This window comes from Python bivittatus, unplaced genomic scaffold, assembly GCF_059951505.1.
Source record: "Python bivittatus isolate LINGU-HERP-01145 unplaced genomic scaffold, Pbiv_v1 ctg000690_np1212, whole genome shotgun sequence".
Taxonomy (NCBI): domain Eukaryota; kingdom Metazoa; phylum Chordata; class Lepidosauria; order Squamata; family Pythonidae; genus Python; species Python bivittatus.
In genome coordinates this window covers 1,840,776-1,862,538 of record NW_028277096.1, presented here as the reverse complement: position 1 = coordinate 1,862,538, position 21,763 = coordinate 1,840,776, and the positions used below count along the sequence as shown (strand labels likewise).

General features: G+C 40.4%; 1 protein-coding gene across 3 annotated transcripts in view; it reads right to left on the bottom strand.

Annotated features, from left to right (window-relative positions):
• Positions 1-1,621: 1,621 nt before the first annotated feature.
• The window catches only part of KIF13B (kinesin family member 13B), a 143,390-nt gene continuing 123,248 nt past the window's right edge, over positions 1,622-21,763 (bottom strand). For 2 of the 3 annotated variants that reach the window (XM_088152488.1, XM_088152489.1), the window contains 3 exons: positions 11,143-11,205; positions 7,962-9,000; positions 1,622-6,810 (listed from right to left, as the gene is read on the bottom strand). In XM_088152488.1, coding sequence (XP_088008614.1) covers positions 6,518-6,810; positions 7,962-9,000; positions 11,143-11,205 — 1,395 coding nt within the window. In that variant the 3' untranslated portion in view covers positions 1,622-6,517. The remainder of the gene's footprint in view (positions 6,811-7,961; positions 9,001-11,142; positions 11,206-21,763) is intronic. The other variant, XM_088152490.1, reaches the window with a different exon arrangement.

Below are 21,763 nucleotides of genomic sequence, written 5' to 3'. Positions count from 1 at the left end.
AATATGAAATTGGTGTTATAAAGATGGAACTGGTCCCTAAGACTTGCCTGTGTAGCAAAGGACTGGAAAATGATAATTGCAACACCATTTTTCTTTAAATAAGGAAGATTGGCATGGAGAAGAGATGAGGGATGGGGGAGGGGGCAGGTAGAATCCCTGGAAATGTCAAACTATTTTTACTTAAAAATTTCTTTATATAGAATTGAAAATCATGCTTGAAGGTACAGTAATTATGCATATCAAAAGAAACAACTCACTAAAGAAGAATCAGTTTGAGTCCTGCAGAGGCAAGTTCTTGCAAATTATTTGAGTATTAACCAGCTTATGAGTTGGAGAAGTGGACTTCCTAGACAAAAAGCTTTTGACAATGTTCAGGGACTCTGTTAGGAAACTAATTTAGCAATCATGGGATAGGAGGGGAGAGCATCTAACCATTCAGCAACTATTTATTCCTTTTCACTTACTGGACATAGTTCTCAAAGCCAAGCAAAGGATACTGATATTTAATTCCATTTTCATTAAAACAAAAATATATTGAGAACTTTTTGGGAGGAGGGGGGAATACATGCCCTAATTATTTAAGTTGCTTTTAGTATAGAAGTTAGTGAGGCAGTTTAAAATTCTCTTGTCAAATTAAGAGAAGGGCACACAAACTTTAAAGAAATGTGTTAAGTACTGAAAATTGGGGGAGAAATGCACTTAGACACACACCCAACAGGGCATTAGCAGCCAGTGACTCACCAGGGACATTAGGATTTCTGGTGGCCACCTCCCTGAGTTTTGATATATATGTGTGGCAATTAATTATAAGGCAAAAAACCATGTTGACAATAGGAAACTAAACTGCTAATACCATGCTTCCATAATCTATGATGCAGTAAAACTATCAGTGACTGGAGCAGCTTCATTAAGAAAACCACCATACTTGGAAGGGGTGGATTACTTAGGCTATGGGAAAAAAAGGCAAAGGAAGTTGTATAAAATGGAGACTTTGGGGAAAAAGTGTGTTGTGTGATGCACACACATATTTGTTTGTATAGCTGTAGAAACAGGTAAAGTTATTTAACCCAAGTTATGTTCAAACCAGCAGAACACTTACTGCATTTAGAGAGAATTACGCAGTTTGTATATAATTAGAAAGGGGCTGGGGCTCCAATCAGTAAAACCTACCAACTCATTTAGGAAAAATCATATATGAAAACCACCATTCCATAGCAGCACCGAAATCTGGTACGAGATATTCAGCAACATGGCTTTCATCTTAAAAATATAATAACAATTATAATTTTTATCTACCCTTGGGCTATAGGGTAGATTTTTTTATCCCTTATAAGAAATAAAAATGTAAGTTTCTGTTGAGAACACTAAGAAAGCATAGATAAATGTATAAATGTGTGTGTATAGGACCTTAGGGTAAACAATACAAAGAAAGAAAAAGTAATAGTGCAAATTCTGTTCACTTTACAGAACACGCAGGGCAACACACTCTGCCATTTCTCTCTCAAGCAAGCAGAAACCTGGATTATGTGTTTTGTGTGAACCTTTCATTCAAATTTACTTAAACCAGCAATTCTGCATCAGTTGACTAAGAAAAGGAGGGGGTAAGAAGAGGAAATGAGGCTTGACAGAAGGAAGGTATTTTATTTAGGTAACATTTGTCACAGATATGGTACAATATTACAAGTTTAGTATATAATACAAGAGAGAGCATTACAAACTTTACATTTCATTACAAGAATCTTTGGATTTTAGCATATTTTAAAAAGGTACAACCAACAATACTTCTGAAAACCAGTCTAAACATCTGTTCTTTATATACAGGCTCCCAACATTTACAAAATGACAAATCAACAGAAAAGACAATTGAGAAAAAGCTGCTCCAAAACAGGAGGTTAGTGTCCAGGCAATCAAATGCTTTTGGTAACCTAGTGGATAGACTCACTTGGAAAGTAAACCCCCCTCTCCAAAGATCAGCTTATCTGCTCGTAGGTCTTTCAGGATACCTTAACTGAGACCTATAAGCTAGGTTAGATGCACAGTGCTGACAGTCATGAGAGGTCCTGTGAGTACCATCATGTTGAATAAAGAATTCCATGTGGTTTTTGGCCTTATCTCAGTAAAAATCTCTTAAAAATGCTGATACAAATTATTATTATTTTTATCCCACTTTTCTGCCCAAAAGACAGTCAAGGCAATTGTGACACTGAAAAGGAACTGTGTGAGAACAGCGTAAAAAGAGAGGTTGCATCTGCCATGAAGAATCTTTATTCCTACTTTTAAAGCAGAGCCTAAGATAGGATTATTCCTTAGAATCATGCAGGGATCTTACATTCCACTGAGTCCCAATTACCATGACTAAACATTGCGTATCATGTAAGGGTGCCAAATTAATGGATGCAATAGTAAGAAATCACATTAATCAGCACCAGTTATCAAAAGAGTGTGTGCTAATATAAAAGGAAGTCTTACATAAAAGAGAACTATATAATTTTGCATTGATTTATTTAATTTAAATCCCATCTTGCCTTGAAAAAAGCGACAACCATCCAATTACATGAAGATCACACAGAGGTCTCCCATGCTGCCAAGTAAACTTTGGGGTTAAGTGGGAGTTTGAACTTAGATCCTAACTTGAGCATTTCAGCTACGATTCCATACAGACTATCTCAAGAAAGGAATTTTGTATACTGTAAGGGCAATTTCCAAACAGAGCCATTACCCTAGTTTCACCAGAAGGAGCTGTTCCAACTACATGGCTGACATACTAACGTTGCCCATCACATGATATGGTCAGTCTCTGGCTCGGACATTTTACAGACTGACATATCACAGCCCCTTTATGAAGGCTGTATGGTGCACATGCTCATCATGTGTTTTTTCACCAATTTCCAGTCTTTCAAATCTTTTCCACAAAGGAACAAACATTTGACAAACAAAGGTGAAGGCAACTAAAACATTCAGAATGGAGAATTGAACCATACAGACCAAAAAAATGAACTTACTATATGAAATGAACTGCCATGCGAAGTGAGGGAAGCAGTAGGCATGTGGGAGCGGTAATAGACAACCAGCTTTTGAACTAAGGCACCATAGTGTGGCTTGGTTAAAATGAAATCAGCTGTGGTTATTGGGATTACATGTCATTTCTTGCAAAGCAGCGTCACAGATGCCTATCACAGCCATCCTAAAGTTTTTGCTTAAAGTTGTTTGATGCAAATCATGTGCCAAAAGGAATACAGTAGTTAGTCAATTAGGTAACATTTTCCACTGCTCAGAATATTTTGAAATATTTTAATGCTTAAGACAGACTTCTTAGTTACAGAGAAGTCTGGGATGGTGGTTTTAGTAGAGCACTTCAGAAGGAGAAAGCTTTTGCTTTAGAACTTAATGGACGGAAACAAAAAAGTATATTCTTTCCTAAGCAGCACGAGCATAACATAAGCAATATTTCAAAACTCATTTGGACACCAAAGAGCATGAAAATCACCTTTGTTAACACAGCTTCGTCATTACTCAACCTGAGGAAAACTCTTTGCTTATTCCACAAGATTCAACCCCATTCCATTTGCTTTACGAACAGAAATAGGTTTTAACTTGGGGAAGGTGGGGCGGAGGGAAGGAGAGAAGAATCTCACTATTGAAAAGAAGGCCCAGTCTTATAAAGATTGCACTTCCAGTCCAGGAAACCAGTGGGAATCTCTTTACCCTCTCAGCATGGCTTTTAGATCAACACTCTCTTGATTATTTCCTTTCTCCACTGTTCTTTCCAATAATTATTGAAAGCTATCCTGCATTATAGATAGTGTGCCTTGGTTGCTGAATAAAATATAGATTAAGTTGTTGGAGGAAGAAGTGGTTTGCGATTCAGCACTGGGGATGGAGAGAGAGCAGGTGAGAGGGACTACAGTGAACCCAAACCTACAAGTTATCTAAAGCAGGGTTTTTCAAACTGCGTTCCATGAAAACCTGATGGGGTTCTATGAGAGGCTAAGGGCAAAAAGGGAAAAAAAGGTTCACTCACATGCAGCCAGTTTTTTATCACTGGAGCTTTGTCTCTTGGTAGAGATTCTGTTTTGCTTCCTTTTTTAACTAACAGGTTCTACAGTATGGACTGAAAACATTTGAGAATCACTAGTCTAAAGGAACTAGGAATTGCCTACAGGCTGCCAACATTCCTTGTGGGATTAGCTCCGTTTTCCATTAGGATAAAGTGCATGTAAAAGACTTGCAAAAGGCCTGCACATCAAAAATATGAAAATACAACAGTAGGCAGTTAATCAGAAAATAGCCGTCCAAGTTGTAGTTAAGAAGGGCCGTGCTTAACTATTGCTTTAGTGTTTTTCACCCATCCAATAAAACAGTCCTGAAGGAGGGCAGAAGTCTGAGAACATCATTAGTACATTGATTTCAACAAGGCTTCAATGTACTTCATTCTGCCTGGATCAGCACCAAGGCCTTAAGGTTTCAAAAATTTTGATTTTTCTTTTGTTGGAACGAAAGACCACCTGTAATCATGTTAATGTTATGCAACCATAAAATATTCCAGTTCCATATACATGAAGAAAGCAAGAAGAAGAAAGCTCTCTAGATACTGTTAGGCTTTGCTGCCAATTTCCTTGTTATCCTTAGTTGCAGTTTTAATTCGAAAACAGTTTTCTTCAGTTAGAAAATCAGATTAGTACAGAAGGAAATCATTTAAGATGTAATAGTTAGATCAATTTCTTAAACCCACCCACTGCAAAGAGAGTCTATTAGCAGTGTATGGAAGGAGGGTAGAAAAATATAGGTCATGAGAATTTGTATGTTGCTAAGCAAGCCCTTAGATAGTCCTCCAGCTCTCCTCATTCTCAGTCTATGTTGTCTTTTCTTTTGGTGGCTAGCTACACCTCTGGAGCCAGAAGATTTTTCCTCTCATTGGCATCCTCGAAGGTGTCTGCCATGGTGTCTGCCATTGCCTAACCTTCTCCACAGAATCCCTTTGCTCAGTTCCTAACCATTCTGCTTTGGACATTCTTGCATCAGCTGCACCTCCTTCACAGGAGCATCAGAAGCCAGATTACCCAGGGCCAAATCCCTGGCCCATCTAACACTGCTTCTTGGCAATGATTGTCCAGAGTTTTGAGCAAGGACCTTTCTCAAGACTGTGTGTAGTTGCTGGGTTCAACCTGGAACCTCTTGCAGGCAAAGCATCTGATTCACCCCTGAGCTACTGCCCTCATTTTAAAAACTGCTGAACCTCATTCTATTTGGGCAACAAAGCTATCCCTGCAAACCCCCCTCCTTTTTTTTTTTTTAGCTCCCTGATGGGACTTTTCGAAAAGAGATTTTCAAGCCATTGAGAAGCCATTTCTGGCTGAAAGTTATGCAGATAAGATCCAATTGCAGCCATGGAAATTATGCAGACCATTCAAGTTGTGACCTCAAAATCCTGCAGACATATATAGCATATATTCATTTTGAATTCACCCTCTTCTTCCATAGGAAGAAGCCAGTTTGAGTATATGGAAAGAAGCTGATTACCCTGAACCGTGTGTGTTTCTGTGCAATGGTAGGCGGTGGGTTGATTGTAAGTCGCAAGGGATTCCCTATGCTTCTTTTAAAAGAAAGCAATAAATAACAAATAAATATACAGCACTAGCAACATGGACAAGCATAGTTTAACCACGTTTATCACTGGTTAAATCCAAATCATAAGGAAGGCCCACCCTACCTTTGAATTCCCTCTTTGCATTATAATGTTATTGAAACAAAGGCAAAGAATGCCAAATGCTGGGGTTTACTTTATAAATACAACAGCACTGAAGGGAATGCTGAGAATAATAACAACAGTAATAATAACAACAATAAACAAACAGAAAAGAAAAAATCAAAGCCTTCTTCCATTTACTCTCCTATTTAAATAGAAAAGGCCAGATATACAATATTAGACTGTAATCACTGACTAAAAGGGAAAGGAAAAGCAATGTGCATGTAGGTTAGTCCCCAGTCCTCATTCCAGTACAGTGAGGAACAATATTTTCCCACTGATATCAATAAGAATAGTTGAAAGATCATGAAACAAGACTTAGGCAGTATTTCCAATAGGCTGCAATTCTATGATTCTCATTGGTTTGCTGTGGTTTAAAGATGAGCCTTGGAGTGACGAATTTTGATAGTAAGCAGCATTTGGCATTCTTTCTAGAAAATAAGTCCTGCCAACATTTCTTATACATGACTTCCCCTGAATGGCTGGGGAATGGAAGGAGAGATCTGGAAAAACACCCTGGGAAAGGCCACCATTTGCATCAAGAGTCTCATGTTACTCCATCATGACAACGGTCAACACATTTCAGTAAAGTAAGTCAAGAACACGCATACACTCTGACACATATCAACCATTTCCTCCAAACTGGCTTAGTTGTGCAAAGTTAAGGCCATTCAGGAAGGAAGGACGGAAGGAAGGAAGGAAGGAAGGAAGGGTCAGCTTCACACAGTAGTGTTGCGAGCCAGGCTGACTCGCCCGCTGGGAAATGCTCTCTCAAGTAGCCCATGATTTCCTGTTTTCTGTATTCCTTTTACTCTTCTCAGGCCGTGGAACTGATCCTCCTTCTGTCTTGGCTAGAGCCGCCAAAGAAGCCAAATTGGAGGCAGAGCCTGAAAAAGTGCCACTATGCCGGTGCTCAGGCCCAGTTGTGCTCTGTAGTTTCACTCCAGTGCTCCGGCGCCTTGCAGGCCCTGTGGCTCTTCTGACCCGACTTGGCTTCACAAGGAGCCCATAGCCTGGATTGCATTTGAAATACTGCCGGCCTTCAATGGAGCCATCATTTTTACCTTTGAGATAAGAGATTTTCTTTTAAAAGGGTTGTTTCATAAGTCATGAAAATAAATGCATCTGGCTAAGGATACTGCCCAGTGGAAACTGGGTAATGGGTAGCTTAATAAAATTTGGTGCCTGAGGACACAGCATCCCATGGGAGAACTTGGCTGCACATCACCACACCTTGTATAGGAGACCTTCCTAGTGGATCTGTGCGTTATCCCCTCCACCACCAATACAGTAATGCCTCCCAGGTTCCATAAACATGGCATAGGAAAGTAAGCCTCTCTTTCCCTCTAACTGATGTGGTAGCTGCACAAGTTAATTCAGAGTGATGCTACAGTCTATAACCCTTGTAATAAACATTTCACTTTCTGTGGCATATTTCCAGCATGCTGTGTATTCAGCATATATTATCAAGACTGTCATCTTTATATGGCAGCTCAAAAATAGAGGCAGACAAAAGGCCAGCTTGCAGAAGCCACTCAAGCAGAGTATCATATGTTTTCAAGCTTTGTTTAACTACTCAAAATACAAGGTTAACCCCTGTGGAATTGCTCTTTCACAATCAGAGCTCATGGTCATATGAAGCTGCACTATTTCCTCCTCTGGCTACTATCCCTGATTCATCAGGCACTTTCCAAAATATATGAATTGCCATCTTTTTAATTAAAGATGTTGTAAACTGAACCAGGTAAAATGAACCCCATCCATACTCTTCTGGATACAAAACATGGGTTCTGCCACTAAGTAGAGAAACCCTTTACAATCAGCCAGATTTCCATATATGCTCTGGATGAGCCACACTATTCCCAATCACTCTTGCTGAGGCCATTCCTCCTTCCACTATAGAGCAATCCATGGGTTGATGAACCTGTCCAAGTAGAGGTGGCAGGATTTCAGACAATACTGGACATTAAGGAGAAAGGCTCACCATATTGGTGACCTTTTCCACCTGCACTACTCCACCCATCCCAAGAAAAAAATTCTACATGCAGCAGACTTACACTGGGGAACAGCAAAGGGATCTAGACAGCCTTCAGTAAGAGACTAGGGTCTGAGGGAATCAGCTGTGGATTGAGGGAAATGAAAAATGATACCAAAGCCAACCACATCCACTTCCTGAACACCTCATCACATCCCAACAACACTTCTCAACACTTACCTGATGGCAAATCCAACTCGACTCCAACCCAGATTCCTTCCTGGAAGTCTGTTGGACCAACATATCTCACGGTGCCCATTTTATTTGTACCAACAGTTACATATTCACCTTCTTTCAGCCAATATGGGAGTTCATTTGCTTCTTCTGAGTCAGATGCTGCTGCATCCAGTTTCTCCTCAGAACCAGCAACTGTGCCATTGTTCTGGTCTGATCCTTCTGAATTCTGTCTGTTCTTTTCTTCTGAACACAAAGAAGCTCCTGGTTCCCCACTCAACATGCTGGAGAAGGACTTGAGTTCTGATGTTCGTACTCTTTGGATTTTGAATGGAGAATTTGCAGCGTTGGACTGAGGAGACAGGTTAACCATAACCTGAGCCTTTGAAGGTCCTGTTTCATAAACAGAAGCCAGACTGGCCTCCTTTGCAACAGAAGGAGGGCTCTCTGTTGGTAGAGTGACAGGTGTGTGTGTCAATTCTGTTTGTTTCTTAGTAGGAGAGAGAGAACAGCAGTCTTTATCCTCAGTAACTAGGGAGGTAAAAACCTGATCTTCATTTAGAGTAATGGAAGAAGTAACAGACCTGGATTTTAAGTTGCCATTTTGGCTGACTTTCTCATTGTCCTTGTCTACTTGATCGCATTTAAGGCCAGGGGTAACTGGATCCCTTTTTGAAAGAGAATGGCAACACTGAGAAGCTAAATCAGAACATGTTTTATGACCCTCTGTTGCAGACACCACCTTAGCAGTTGTTGAAATTTGGGGGGGATCATTTGTGGTGGAGGTCTGATTACTGGCTTGAAGGTGGGGGTCACTTCCTGGTGCAAGTGCTTCAGAAAGGGTTGCTGTAGAAACACTGTGTGAGAAGTACCCACTGGAGGCTTCACTCAAGGGACTTGGTGGCCCCTCCTGAGAGTCCTGTGCTTGGATGTCCACTGTGGACTGCTGTAAAGGCACTTCGGTTGATCTTTCAAGGTTCTTCTCCAACTCTGTCAACTGCATAGCCACCTCAAAAGGCTCTTTGCTCCCTTGTCCTTGGGTAACCTGAAGCAGAAATGGGTCAGAGGCTGTCAAAGCTACATTTTGGAAAATGTAAACACCATGATAAGGATAAACTAGACATTTGTTTTTTTCTAGTCCATCTTCTGTTGCCAGGTCTGAAGGGGTCTGCAACATTTTGATTCATATTTTGAAGGAAGCGGAAGATGAAAGATGTGTTTGGGTAACAGCAAACAAGAGCAGCCCTCCTGCATCATTCAAATCCATATGGCTTTTTACCCCATTTTTAACAACGCTTAGTCAGAGATGAAGGGAATGCCCTATCTGTGTCCACTGATCCCCAGCATCTAGGATTCTAAGGTTCAGAGTTTCTGTAATTCCATATGATTTAAAGAAGTACAGAAAACGTATCTCTCTCCCTTTCCCAGTACCTCCTTGTTCTCCCCGCCCCCCTCCAGGAAGTAAGTAAGCCTCCCACTGCCTGTGATTGCTACTGAATCTATAGTGGGTGGATAGAGGGAAGAAAGTCCCAATATACCATGCAGGAATTCTTAGAGTATACCTACAATTCAAACACCAGGGGTCCATAAGTTCCTTCCCCTCCCAAGAAAAGCTTTGCCCATTATTGAAAAAGTGAGAATTCTCACAGTCTGAATAGGGCACAGTTTGGAATAAAAGCCATTCAAAATTAACAATTTAGGTAACATTGGTATCCAAAATGTATAGATCTACCAGCTTATTGAACTGCATACTTTATCTGGCTCATTTATTGTTTTATCGTATGCATTTTATGGCTTGTAACTCATTCTGAGATCCTTAGGGTAGTGGGCAAGCTAAAATATGTTAATAAATAAGAATGGAATAAGTAAGAATGTGAATAACACATACTGAGTTTATGGCTTATTTCTATACTAGAGCATTAACAGGGCTCAAAGGAGGCAGTCTAGCTAATAGGCATTTTTTTTATTGAAGGCGTAGTAGGATTAATATATAAATGCATATAGCACATGAAATATGACTCCTATTATTTAATAAAAGATTATTTATATTACAGAAAGGTATGTTTGCTGTTTGAAAGGGGCGATTTATGTGAAGTGGGGAAACAAGCCAGATCTATAAGTCTCTCCAAGTTATTTGGCTTAACTCACAGAAGAGATAAATCATCATTTCCAAGTCAAGTATCACCTTGTGTAGCTCCATATGCCAAGCGTGGCTCCCTTCCCAAATGTGTTAACTGCAACACTACAAACCCACAACTTTCAGAATTAATGGTCCTTTCTATGGTTAACAGTCCATAATATACATATGATATATATACCCACACATACACACCCACACACATTATAATAGATATGGAGTAGCACTGGCCGACTTTGAAAGAACAATTACTTTTGCTAACTCATGCCCTCAGCAAACTCTTGGGATCATGACATTTCTTCAGTGTCTCCTGGGCGACACTGCTGCATGTCTTCTCCCTGCTCCATTCAGCACCCTCAGATCTTTGATCTAAGGCCACATGGAGATGTTTCATGCAGAAGAAGATAGGCAGATCTTACAAGAGGACCTTGGATGACAGTAAGAAAGAATTAACTATAGTGTTGTAGATGCCACTGAAGCAAGTAAATAAAGACTCCAAGACTGTGTTTTCAAAGGAAGAATCACAAGAAAAATTCTTGTCCTCAGACACCTGATACTACGCAGACCAAAATGTGCTATTATGGGAGATAAGGAGATGCAGCCACCAAACCTGGCTTCCCATTTCTCTTATTCCCTTTTATACCTGCAACATGGAATACTGCTTACTTGGCATTGTAGTGGAGTTGTGCACCTGCTGGCCTCCACCACACAGATACACAACATGGACATTACAATGTCATGGATAATGATAATTCAACAAGATTTAGATCTTTTTCTGTGAATACTGAGCAATTAGAATGGCTGGCTCATATGGGGCCAAGGCATAAACTGGGATTTCCCTTTCTGCCACTGAAACCTTTGGGGCTTAGTCAGGATGATTCATAGACAAACTTCTCCAATCTGCACCATCAGCATATAAATAACTATAACACCTTTTTGCATATTTTGGAGAATTAAATTCTTTACTGATTCTGGTATTACTGCTGCCTCCCATCCCTATGTAACAATAATGCAGTTATTCAGCACCACGGACAGTTCAGAACAACCCACCTGTTGGGCTTTTGCAGGACTGGCATCAATGCTGGCAGGCTGAACTGTAATTCGTGGGACTGGCTGCAATAAGAAAAGACATTCCACGCCCCAAGTATTAATCTCTGAATGACTGAAAGGAATAATTTTCAAAGGCAAGTAGAAAGTTACTCATTTCGCAGGCAGTACAATGACAATAAAGATTTCTATTCTATCTTAGTTTAAGCATAATGAGAGCTGATGGCTCAGTTCCCTTATAATGCTAAATTTAGTTTATTTGCTTTAAATGTGTGACTTCATTCTTTTATGACTTTGCATTATGTGCAAATTAAACTATTACAACTTGCTTAACAAACACAGTTAAAAACCTGGCTCAATAAGAACACAATATTTCCCAATCATTTCACATTGTAGTTACTGTAGCTACTGCCAGTAACAATACCACTGAACAGGGGCACAAGCCTCCCCTAGCGTCCCTATGCCTGCCTCCTCATGAGTAGTGACCAAGGCATCATCTCGGCCTTTCCAAATGCTCCCAGTCTCTGGTTGCTCGAGTTGAAAAGACTGGATATTCAGTGTAGTTTTATTACTTGGACTGAGCATTCTTATTACTAATTTCCTTCTGCTTCTTCTAAACATGCTTTATAGTGCTTCCTTCTGAACACACTGAGGACAAAGTTATATCTCTACCCAACCCAGGAATATTTGATGAACCATTTGTAACATTTTTCCTTGAAGGCTCTATACTTCCAGTGCTGATCTTTGCATTTTTCAATTCAACTTTTTAATCTGTAAAATTGTCTCAACAATAAAGTACTTTCATACAATAGTCTCCTAAAAATATGATTGAAACCTTCCCTTCTAAAAACTAATACAAAAATTGTTTAAGATGATAAACCTCTTAAGGATTTTCCCACAACATATTCGATTTTTGAAAGTCAATGTTAAAAAATAGAACAAAAACAGCAATTATAAAAGAAAAAGTGTAAATTAAATATACTTGCTGCCAACAGCAAACTGATGGATAAAGGAACATACCCTTTGGGCAGCAAGTACAGAAACTAATCTTTGAAAGGAAACATGGCTTATATTACAAGACTTGGAAATATCAATTTGAGGATGCTCAACAGTGCATGGAAAGGGGAAGGGGACAGAAAGAGAGAAGCCCTTCAATTCATTATCAACTTTTGTACTGTAAGTAAAGTCACAGATTTATCTTTCTAATCTGGTATTTCCTTTATATGCTGTACTTCAAATCTCATATTACTCCAACTATGAGAGCCAGCGTGGTGTAGTGGTTAAGTTACTGGACTAGAAGTAGGGCAAACCATATTCTTATCCTTTTAGGCACAGAAGCTGGCTGGGTGACTTTAGGCCAGTCACTTTTTCTCAGGGTAGTTGAAAAACATCTATCCACTAACTCATACTAGATCAATGTGGTAGACTATGGTAGATTTATAACCTTTGATGAAGGGGCCTTCATCTTGTAGTGGATTGATTCAAGCTGACAACAACAAAACAACAACAACACTTCAAGTAGCATCACCATTAGTTGAGGTATTACAGGAGATGAATCCAACATATCTGGAGGCCAGGAGGCTTAAGAAAACTGTTCTATGAACATAGATAGCTGTCTAATACTAAGCCAGGCCATTAGCTATCAAGCCAGGGCTGGCCACTAGATCAACAATCTGGTGCCCAAGATGGGAAAAAACAGAAATGAACTTTAAGTATCAAGGACCTTCTGCATAGAAAACAATGCTCCTCTCAGAGCCCCTGGCTACTTTTATGCTAGGTGGTAGAGTCAGGTGAAAGAGATCATATTACAATTTCAGAATATTTTTTTCTTCTGAATACACCTACTTTAGTATAATGGCTAAGAGCATGATTGCATTGTGGTTGCCCAGCTTGAACATTTTTTATCTGGAGGCAACTGACTGGCCACAAACTCTAATATCAGCAGGACTTTGCCTTCCTGTTTATACTTGTTACCTTTTGAATAGATCAAGTACAGGTAGTCCTTGTTCAGTGACTGCAATTGATTCCAGTGAAATGGTCACTAAGGAAACCATGTGACAAAGACACTGCAAAGATCGCTGGTTGCTGCCCTTTCATTCAGATAAAGTTCTCTGGTTCAGTGTCTTATGTCTGACTTGCTCCCCCCCCCCTTTTTTGCCCCCTCACAGGGTGGAGAGATTGCTTAAACAAGCCCTCTCTTCCTGAGCTGCTTTTCTCCCCAGCAGCACCTTCCTAAAAAGTGTTCAGGGAAAGTTAATAAGCTCAGCTCTGTGACCTTAATTAGTTGATTAGAACCCTCCAGCCTGCTCCCAGCTGCTGTCTGAAACTGACCAGTTATTCAGTTTCACACTGAAGGCTTTTGTTATCCTAAACGCTGGCATTGGTAGCAAAGTTACTTTCTCATCACCGTGGTAATTGCTGAACAAGGACTACCTGTAATGTTGCCACTAAAAGTGACTTGGAAAATTCTGGGTTCTATATGCTTTGCTTGTCTCTCCATTCTTCCTTGGGTGCTCCTGTCTTCTTTTCTTGCTTGGCAGTTCCAGTAAGAGCAATCCAGAATAAGTGAGTCAAACTGGATATCTTTTTTTTTAAGCAGATGGCTCTCTGTTCACACAGGGTTGTCATTTAAACAGACCAAGAGGCACCCATCAGCCCAACAGAATTTTTATTTCCTCCCATTTAAAGCAGCCCTTAAACAGCTTAATCAGAAACTCCCCTTTTAGGTACATTAAGCAGATTTCAGCGGAAGCCAGTCCAATAGTTACATGAAGAACCCTATTAGGCCAAATTAATTCAATCTGAATAATTAGGGAGCAGGAAGTTCTTTCAATTATTTTATATACCTTCTGCACAGCACACCTGAATACATGAGCAGCTTTTATTAATTGTGGTTTCCTTCTTCTACAGATCTGTTTCTGACTTTGCCATGGGAAGTCAAGGCAGCAGCATAGTTCGCTACTCCCTCCCTCAGTTCTCTGGCAGCAAATGGTGAGAAACCAAACAGAAAATGGGCAAGGAAGATTTATTGAAAAGCAAGAACCCCTACAGGAAGCAGGACATGTCTTTTACATTCAGGTCTATGAAAGAGACACCATCAAATAATATTCTGCACCAACAGTGTAGAATTCCATACAAGCGAATAAGCAAGCACTTTATGAACACTGGCCTGACATTTCTTTTGATAGTCCAGATAGCAAGGAACTTGGGAGGGGGGATGGCATTAAATGCAGAGAATACCACCAACTTCTGGGATTTCACCAAAGCGGACATGTAAGGATTTGGTAGCATCTGTAGAATGTGTACAAAACTTTGCAGAGAGGTGACATGTCCAATGGTCCTGGACACAATCCACTCAGCCTATCTGCAGTCTTCTCAATCATTTATGTCAGGCCCCAATCAGTTAACTGAAGGTAACAATCCAGTCCTGTTGAATTCTTTTCTACTTTAGCCATGGCAGTAAGACCAAACACTCTCCTTGAGCAACTGATCAAGTTTCCAAAGCGCCAGCACTAATTCAGATTATTTGAACACTGTTGTCCAGGTTTATTATTTAATTATTCAGTGTATATGGCTGCCCAATTCTGGGTGGCTTACAACAAATTTAAAAACCAAGATAAAAATATCAGCCTCAAAATAAAACACATAAGTAACTAACCGCTAATACTCATCTCCTTAAAACATCCCTCAGAGTTGGACTCACTCAATGCCCTGACCCAGTGTTGCCAGGAGCAGCTATGTCTTCAGTGCCTTTCAAAAGGCCAACAGGCTGGGGCCATCCAAATTTGAGGGTCTAAGCTGTTTCATGGGGCAGGCATTGCAACAGAGAAGATACAGTAGATCAAGCTCAATGCCTCACAGCAGCAATTTTTCAACATTTCAGCTAAAATGAAAGGTTGAAAAATGGCTCCATCGCTCACTCAATCCTGCCATAGAATCTCTGGCATTCTAAGGGCACATACATAGTCTTCTATTGGTCTATACCAGTGTTTCTCAACCTTGTCAGTTTTAAGATGTGTGGACTTCAACTCCCAGAATTCCCCAGCCAGTTGAGAGTACCTTTGAGATACACCTCTGTGTATTCCTGAAGTTAAGCATTGAAGGAGCAAAGTATTTATAACTGACAAGCTCTTTTTCAAAGATGGGCAATTTCCCTACCATTACTGATCTTTTCCTTGGATTCTTCAGAACACAGGTTGAAAGTCCACAGTGAAGGTTAAACAAAACTTGCCCTCTAGTTTCCTTTGAAGTGAGCTCATTTCTTTCAACTGCTGCTATAACAAAGGCAGTTAGTTTTTCTCACAGACCATCAATCTCTTCTTGGCCTCCTTTCCTTGCCATTTCCATGTGTGCAGAAACTTACAAATGTTCCTGCCTTTCAGAATAGTCCACACCACTTACAGTACATTTCGTTAAATCTTCCCTTTAAAAAATCAGCAGCTCTAGCCCTAAGTCATTTTTCCCTTTTCAGCCAGATCCCTTCTAGCACATTAACTGCTTTCTAATAAATAATCTTCCATTTCTGTAACACCCAAGAGTATCTGCATTGTGGCATAATCACCAACTACAGTAAGCCTTCGGCACTGTAAAACCATAATTTTCATTTGTAGTTAATATAATTTCTTGGCAAGCACAACAGGAAGATTGTTTGGTCTCTTTTAAAACTTCTCTGAATACCTGACCATTCATTTGGATGATTGCTAGTACACCTTTCCAATTTATTGTCCAATGCCCTTTGCTTCTCATTGCATTCCCATTCCACATTTAACTGCGGGGTTGCCTTGCTTTTTTTCTACTGGCATTTCATAGTTGCTGTTCCTTCTGGGATTATTCAGACTGGACCAGATCCTTCTTACCTCCTGCATTTTATCAATGCATACTAGCATCCACAAACACCATTTTTATGCTAACAAAGTATGAATACTGGCTCTCCTTTTTGAATAAAGGATTTTTATAATCTTGCTATTCTGAGATGCCATATGGTGCCTGCACGGACACCCAAGAATTCTCAGATAAAAGGAAAGAACCAGAAAGCAGGAGGTTAACAGAATAGAGAAATATATTTATTGGGGAAAGTAGTAGGGGAACAGACTGACACCTATAGCAATTAAGAGGAGGCTGAATCTATCACTTTTTTTCTTCTCCCTGTGGTGCTACCATTAAATACATCTACAGTTCCTTCTCCATACTGGGACAGATGAAGGTAGGCAATTGAGAGAAAATTAGAACATAGTATCCAAACTAGAGTCCAACAAAAAATGTGCAAGTCTGGAGATCACACCAAGCTTATGCATATTTGTAAAATCTACTTCCCTTAAGTTTGGAGTCCTCCTCCCCCCTTCCCCAAGTTATGGATCAAATCCACATTTCTTCTTCTTCGCAAGTATTTAATTTGTGCCATAAATGCAGGATTAAAAGTAGGCTATGTTGAAGTCCACGATTTCCTCAAAGATTTTGACCTCTTAAAATGAAAATTGTCATCCATCACTTCCCCATAGCCATAAAGAGTACACATGTTTTTTAAAGCAATAAACAGTAGAAAGCACTCACATGATCTGGTGACCATTGTCAGACTTGGACAATGGAATGGAAGAGGTGCCTGGTGAATATAGGTCAGCATGTAGTGAATGAAGAGTGCACATGCGGTTTCGCTGCTGAGCACAGTAGGATGGTGCTACAGTTTGGGTTATACTCAGATCACTACAATACAGGCATGCAACAGCTTTACAAGGGAGTACCCTGGAAGCCAAGGTCATTTATTTTTTTTAATTTCTATGCCACCCTTCCAAACAAGGCCTATTTCAAATGTCAAATGGGGTGAGGGTGGGGAATTAAAAAATATTTGTGTAAGAAATAAAAATAAGAATTCAAATGATGGAGTAAAAATAGCATATGAAAACAGAGATGACTGAATGGGATAAAAACCCATTTCACTTGGATTTCAGGCCAGGATTTTGTACAGAGACAGCCTTGTTGTACTTGTTGATAACCTGTGGATGGAGGTGGTGAATTCATCCTTATGCTCTTTAATCTCCCAGGGGCTTTTGATACCATTGACCACAGTATTCTTCTAGGCCAGCTCTGGGGGTTGGAAATAGGGAGCACCATTTTATAGTGGTTCTCTTACTTCCACCAGAGCAGGCTCCAGTTGGTATTGGTTTGGTGGCAGAGGAGTCACTTCCTAGGCCCTCCTCTGATTCTCTCTCTCCTCTTATTCAACATCTACATGAAACCACTGGGTGAGGTCATTCACTGGTTTGGGGTTTGGTAACATCAGTAGGCTGGTAATATCCAATTATATATTTTTGACTCCAGGCCAGCCAGGTGAGGCTGCCAAGGTTCTGTCCCAGTGCCTGAAAGTTACGCAGGCTTGGATGGGGAGGAACAATCTCCAATTCAATCCTACCAAGACCAAGTGGCTGTGGATGCTAGGGCCACCTAGATCTGGGTGGGGATATTTCATCTTTAACCTTGCATGGGGTAGAGTGGTGTGCAATCTCGGATTTTCTTCCTGAACTCACAGTTCCTGTTAAATGAGCAGATGGCAGCTATGTCCAGAAAGGCCTTTGCACAGCTTCATCTGGTGTGCCAGTTGCGCCCTTCAGGAGGCCCTTCATACAGTCACTCATGCCCTAGGCACTCCACAGCTCAATTACTGCAATGCGCTGTACGTGGGGCTGCCCTTGAAGGCCACTTGGAAATTACAGCTGGTCCAGAATGTAATGGTATGGGCACTAATAGCCATGCCTCAGTAAGCCATGTGACACCCCTGCTTCATGAGTTGCACTGGTTGTGGGTTTGCTTCCAGGTACGATTCAAGGTACTGGTTGTAACTTATAAAGTCTACATGGCACCATGCCTGGTTACTTGAGGTACTGTCTATCTCCTGTGGTGTTGACCTGGCCAGTTTGATCTGACAGGGTTGGCGTCCCTTTGATTAAGTAGTGTTACCTATCAGAAACTCTGAAGTGTGCCTTCTCTGTCGTGGTGCCTGCCGAATGGAATGAGGTTTCCTCTGAGATCCAGGTGGCTCCCACCCAGATGGTCCTCCCAGGCCCTGGGCTAGGACGGCGGGAGTCCCTTGTTGGGTGTATGACATGTTCTTGACTGGATCTTGATTATTGCTGTATTTGGATTGCATATTAGTCATGCTGTTTCTATGCTGTGAGCTGTCAGGTAGCGTCTAAGTTGAATAAAGTAAATGAGAAATTAAATTAGATAAAAAGTTCCACCACAGCATAAAAGTCATTAGATAAGTTCCACTGCAACATAAAACTTAGTAATATATTAGCAAAGTTTTAGAAAATATTTTATTAAATAGCAGGATGAAAAGATAACAAAGCTTGCGCTGGGGGGAGGGGCAGGGATAGTTAACCAATGGCTTGCATATAACCCCATCAAACACCCCTCTGAAAACATCTCCCAGATTGCAATGCTTCTGGGTCAAATCCAATTTTTCTGCAAGGGAGAGTGAGGCCCCTCACTTCATCCTGCTTGCCACCTTTTATCTTTATTTTTTATGTTTTATTGATTTCATTGTAATTTCTTTGTTTGTTATGAGCCACCCAGAGTCATTGAGAGATGGGTGGCATACAAGTTTACTCAATTTTTATCATCATCATCATCATCATCACCATTCCCCCCCCCCTTCCTCCAATTAAGGGTGAAGATGGACAGGAAGGCTGATGGAGGTAAACTGCTTTAATTCCCACACTTAAAACCATGCCAAAATGCTGAAAAATAACATCACTGAAGTTTGGGCATTTTGGACTGAATTTTGAGCCATTTCACAGGTTTGGGAGTGCTTTTAAAGGATGGAATGGGAGTAGTTTAGTTTCCCAAGTCCTCCTGTTCCATCTTCACCTTTAACTTCTGCCAAAGGCAAAAGAGGGCTGAAGTCCCAACTTCTTGCAGCACTCCAAAAGGTTGGAATGCAAATGTCCACTCCTGACCCTTTAAAATGCTGTCTACTTCTACACCAGGAGACTCATCACTGCAATAATCAGATTGCTCTGTCTTCAGATTTATACTTCTTTTGCTGAAGACTGTCTAATACGCTGCAGTGGTGTCTCAAGAACAGACAGCTGCTGGTTGGTGATGATAAGCCTGAAGATTATGATTTTTACAAAGCAGTATGGCTTCCCTTGCAGGATTCATGAAAGATTTTCTGAGAAAAAGCATCTCTGCCAGTTAAACAACTTTAATTAAAGTTTTATTTAGAAATGATCAAGATGGTTTACAGAAGCTTAGCAGCTTTAGTGCTGGTCACTGAGCCTTGTCATGCAATAGCAGATACAGACAAAAGGCTAGTTAACCTCTTCTTGCCTGGGGCACAATCAGGCTTTGGCAGGACCCTCACCACTCTCTTTATTAAGCACTTGAACTGTTCCTCTGATGGCCAATTTATGTGTTCCTCCAATGGCCAAGCATGATGGCATTCTCTCTCTACCACTCCTGTTTGCCATCTAAAATATTCTTTGCATGTAGATAACTAGCAAGTCAGGGAAAAGGATACAGTCTAGCATCCTCCCTGATAGCTAGTATCCCACATGCCGAGAGGATTTTCTTCTACTACCACCATCATCCAGGACAAATTTTTATATGTATTCAGCGGAATCAAGTGGCAAAGCTTCTTTGAATTGGGGCTGATGCTAGAGTGCAGATTAGAGAAAGAGATTTCACAGGAACTGCTGCTGCTGCTGCTGCTGGTATCATCATCATCATCATCATCATCATCATTATTATTATTATTATTATTATTTTATAGTCTTGGAGTACAACTGTCCTCTGTTATAGACTCAAGGAAAGCCAACAAAATGCTCTCCATTCCACCAGCAGCGCTATTTAAACTTATTGATAACACTTAAGCACCCAGCACTTTCATCTACTGTGATTTATGGAAACATCAGTTCCAGCAACAATAGTAAAATTTATGATGAGCACTTAGTGCATCTGTGTATTGCCAAATAGAAAATGCACTTCTATTTTTAAGCCATGATTTTATTCCCTATCCCTCAGCTTCACTCTGATAATCCTCACAAGATAAGGTGGTAGAGTTAAAGGAAATGCTAGTGATCTTGTTAGAGAAGGAGGTTCACAGCTATGAGGTAAGGAGAATATTTATATCTAGATTGTTAGGGACCTTCAGTAGACATACATTAGGAAGCCTTACGCTCAACTCAGGCTGGAAAACTAATAAAACCATGAATGTTTAGGAGACAAAGCAGCACCTGAGAAAGAACTTCTGAGTTCTTCTCTGCCCGGAAGTAAGGTTAGCCTTATCCCTCTTAATATTCTGCAAGTCTCTCAAGATCTGGCTATGTGTTCGGGCCTAGGGGTTCCAGGGGATTGGGGAGATTTTGCAATGGCTCCCTTACTCTTGTTCTGTGCCTAGTTCAGATGAAAAAGAAGGGTGCATGAATTACTCACCATAAGATTTAAGTGTTTTTAAAGTGGGTTCTACAGTATATCTACTATGCATGAACTGTCCCTTATAGATACTGAAAGGCTCCAGCTGATAAATAAAGTCTATTAGTATCATCCCCACTAGTAGACCAGACCAGAAACTCCACAGGAAGACCAGTACATTTTATTGAAATTGTCTATAATAGAATCTTGCAAGTCTGATTGTGCTGTACCTCCTCTCCTTCTTACACTCCAATGAAGCAGGGAGGCATTTGCCTTGTTTCCCAGGACTTAAATAATGTTTCAGCCCCCTTTGCCTAGGTAATGGTTCTTGCGTATTTCTGTCAAGGTCACTCCCTTACTCTCTACAATCAGCCTTTATTTAGCGAATTTTCTGAAAATTTAATTGCAAGTTATTGCAAATGTATTAGGAATCAAAAGGGCAGCTGAAATGTGTTTCACTTAAAAAAAGACCACATTTTCTCTTCAAAAATGGTTTAAGGAGTATTGCCTATGAATGCTTCAGTTTTGTGAAGGAAGAAATCTGTAAAACAGAGATGGACAACTTTTTGGTACCAAGGGCCATGTTTAATACTTTTACAGAAGATGGGGACCATGAAGAGGATGGGACCAGATCATATGCATACAGGGGGAGAAAACTGGGAGAGGGGGGTTGCTTTATTTGTTAATTATGATCTGCCTTTTTACAGATTATGTTTCTGTTTTCATGGCCTCCCACATCCAAATGGCAAGCAACTGTGTTGCCAGTTTTTAGGAATCATGTGTCAAGGGGGCTTTGGGAATTGCAAAAAGATGAGTTGGGGCTACATGTTGCTTCCCCTGCTGTAAAAGGAAGTGTTAAGTCTAAAGCAATTGTTGACCAAGCCTGGTTCTGGTTGATTTGTGAAACGATGATGTAACATTTAATTGCTTATCATTTTCCCCCACTTTCCCATAAAACAGTATGAACTATTGGCTTGAGAACTGAAGACCACTTTGTGATGCTCTTCTGCATTACCATTTCCTGAAGGTTAGCTGAGAACTGGTGCTTGACTGCTACTAACTTGTAATTCGCACTGGAGAGCCTAACTGTGTTTCTCTCCAACTTTCTAAAATAGTTCTTGTATGTGCTGGTTTTGCAACTCAAATAGCTATTTTTAAAGCCATGTTTGCAAGTGTAATAGAATAAAAGATTATACTGAAATGCCACTATTTGGAA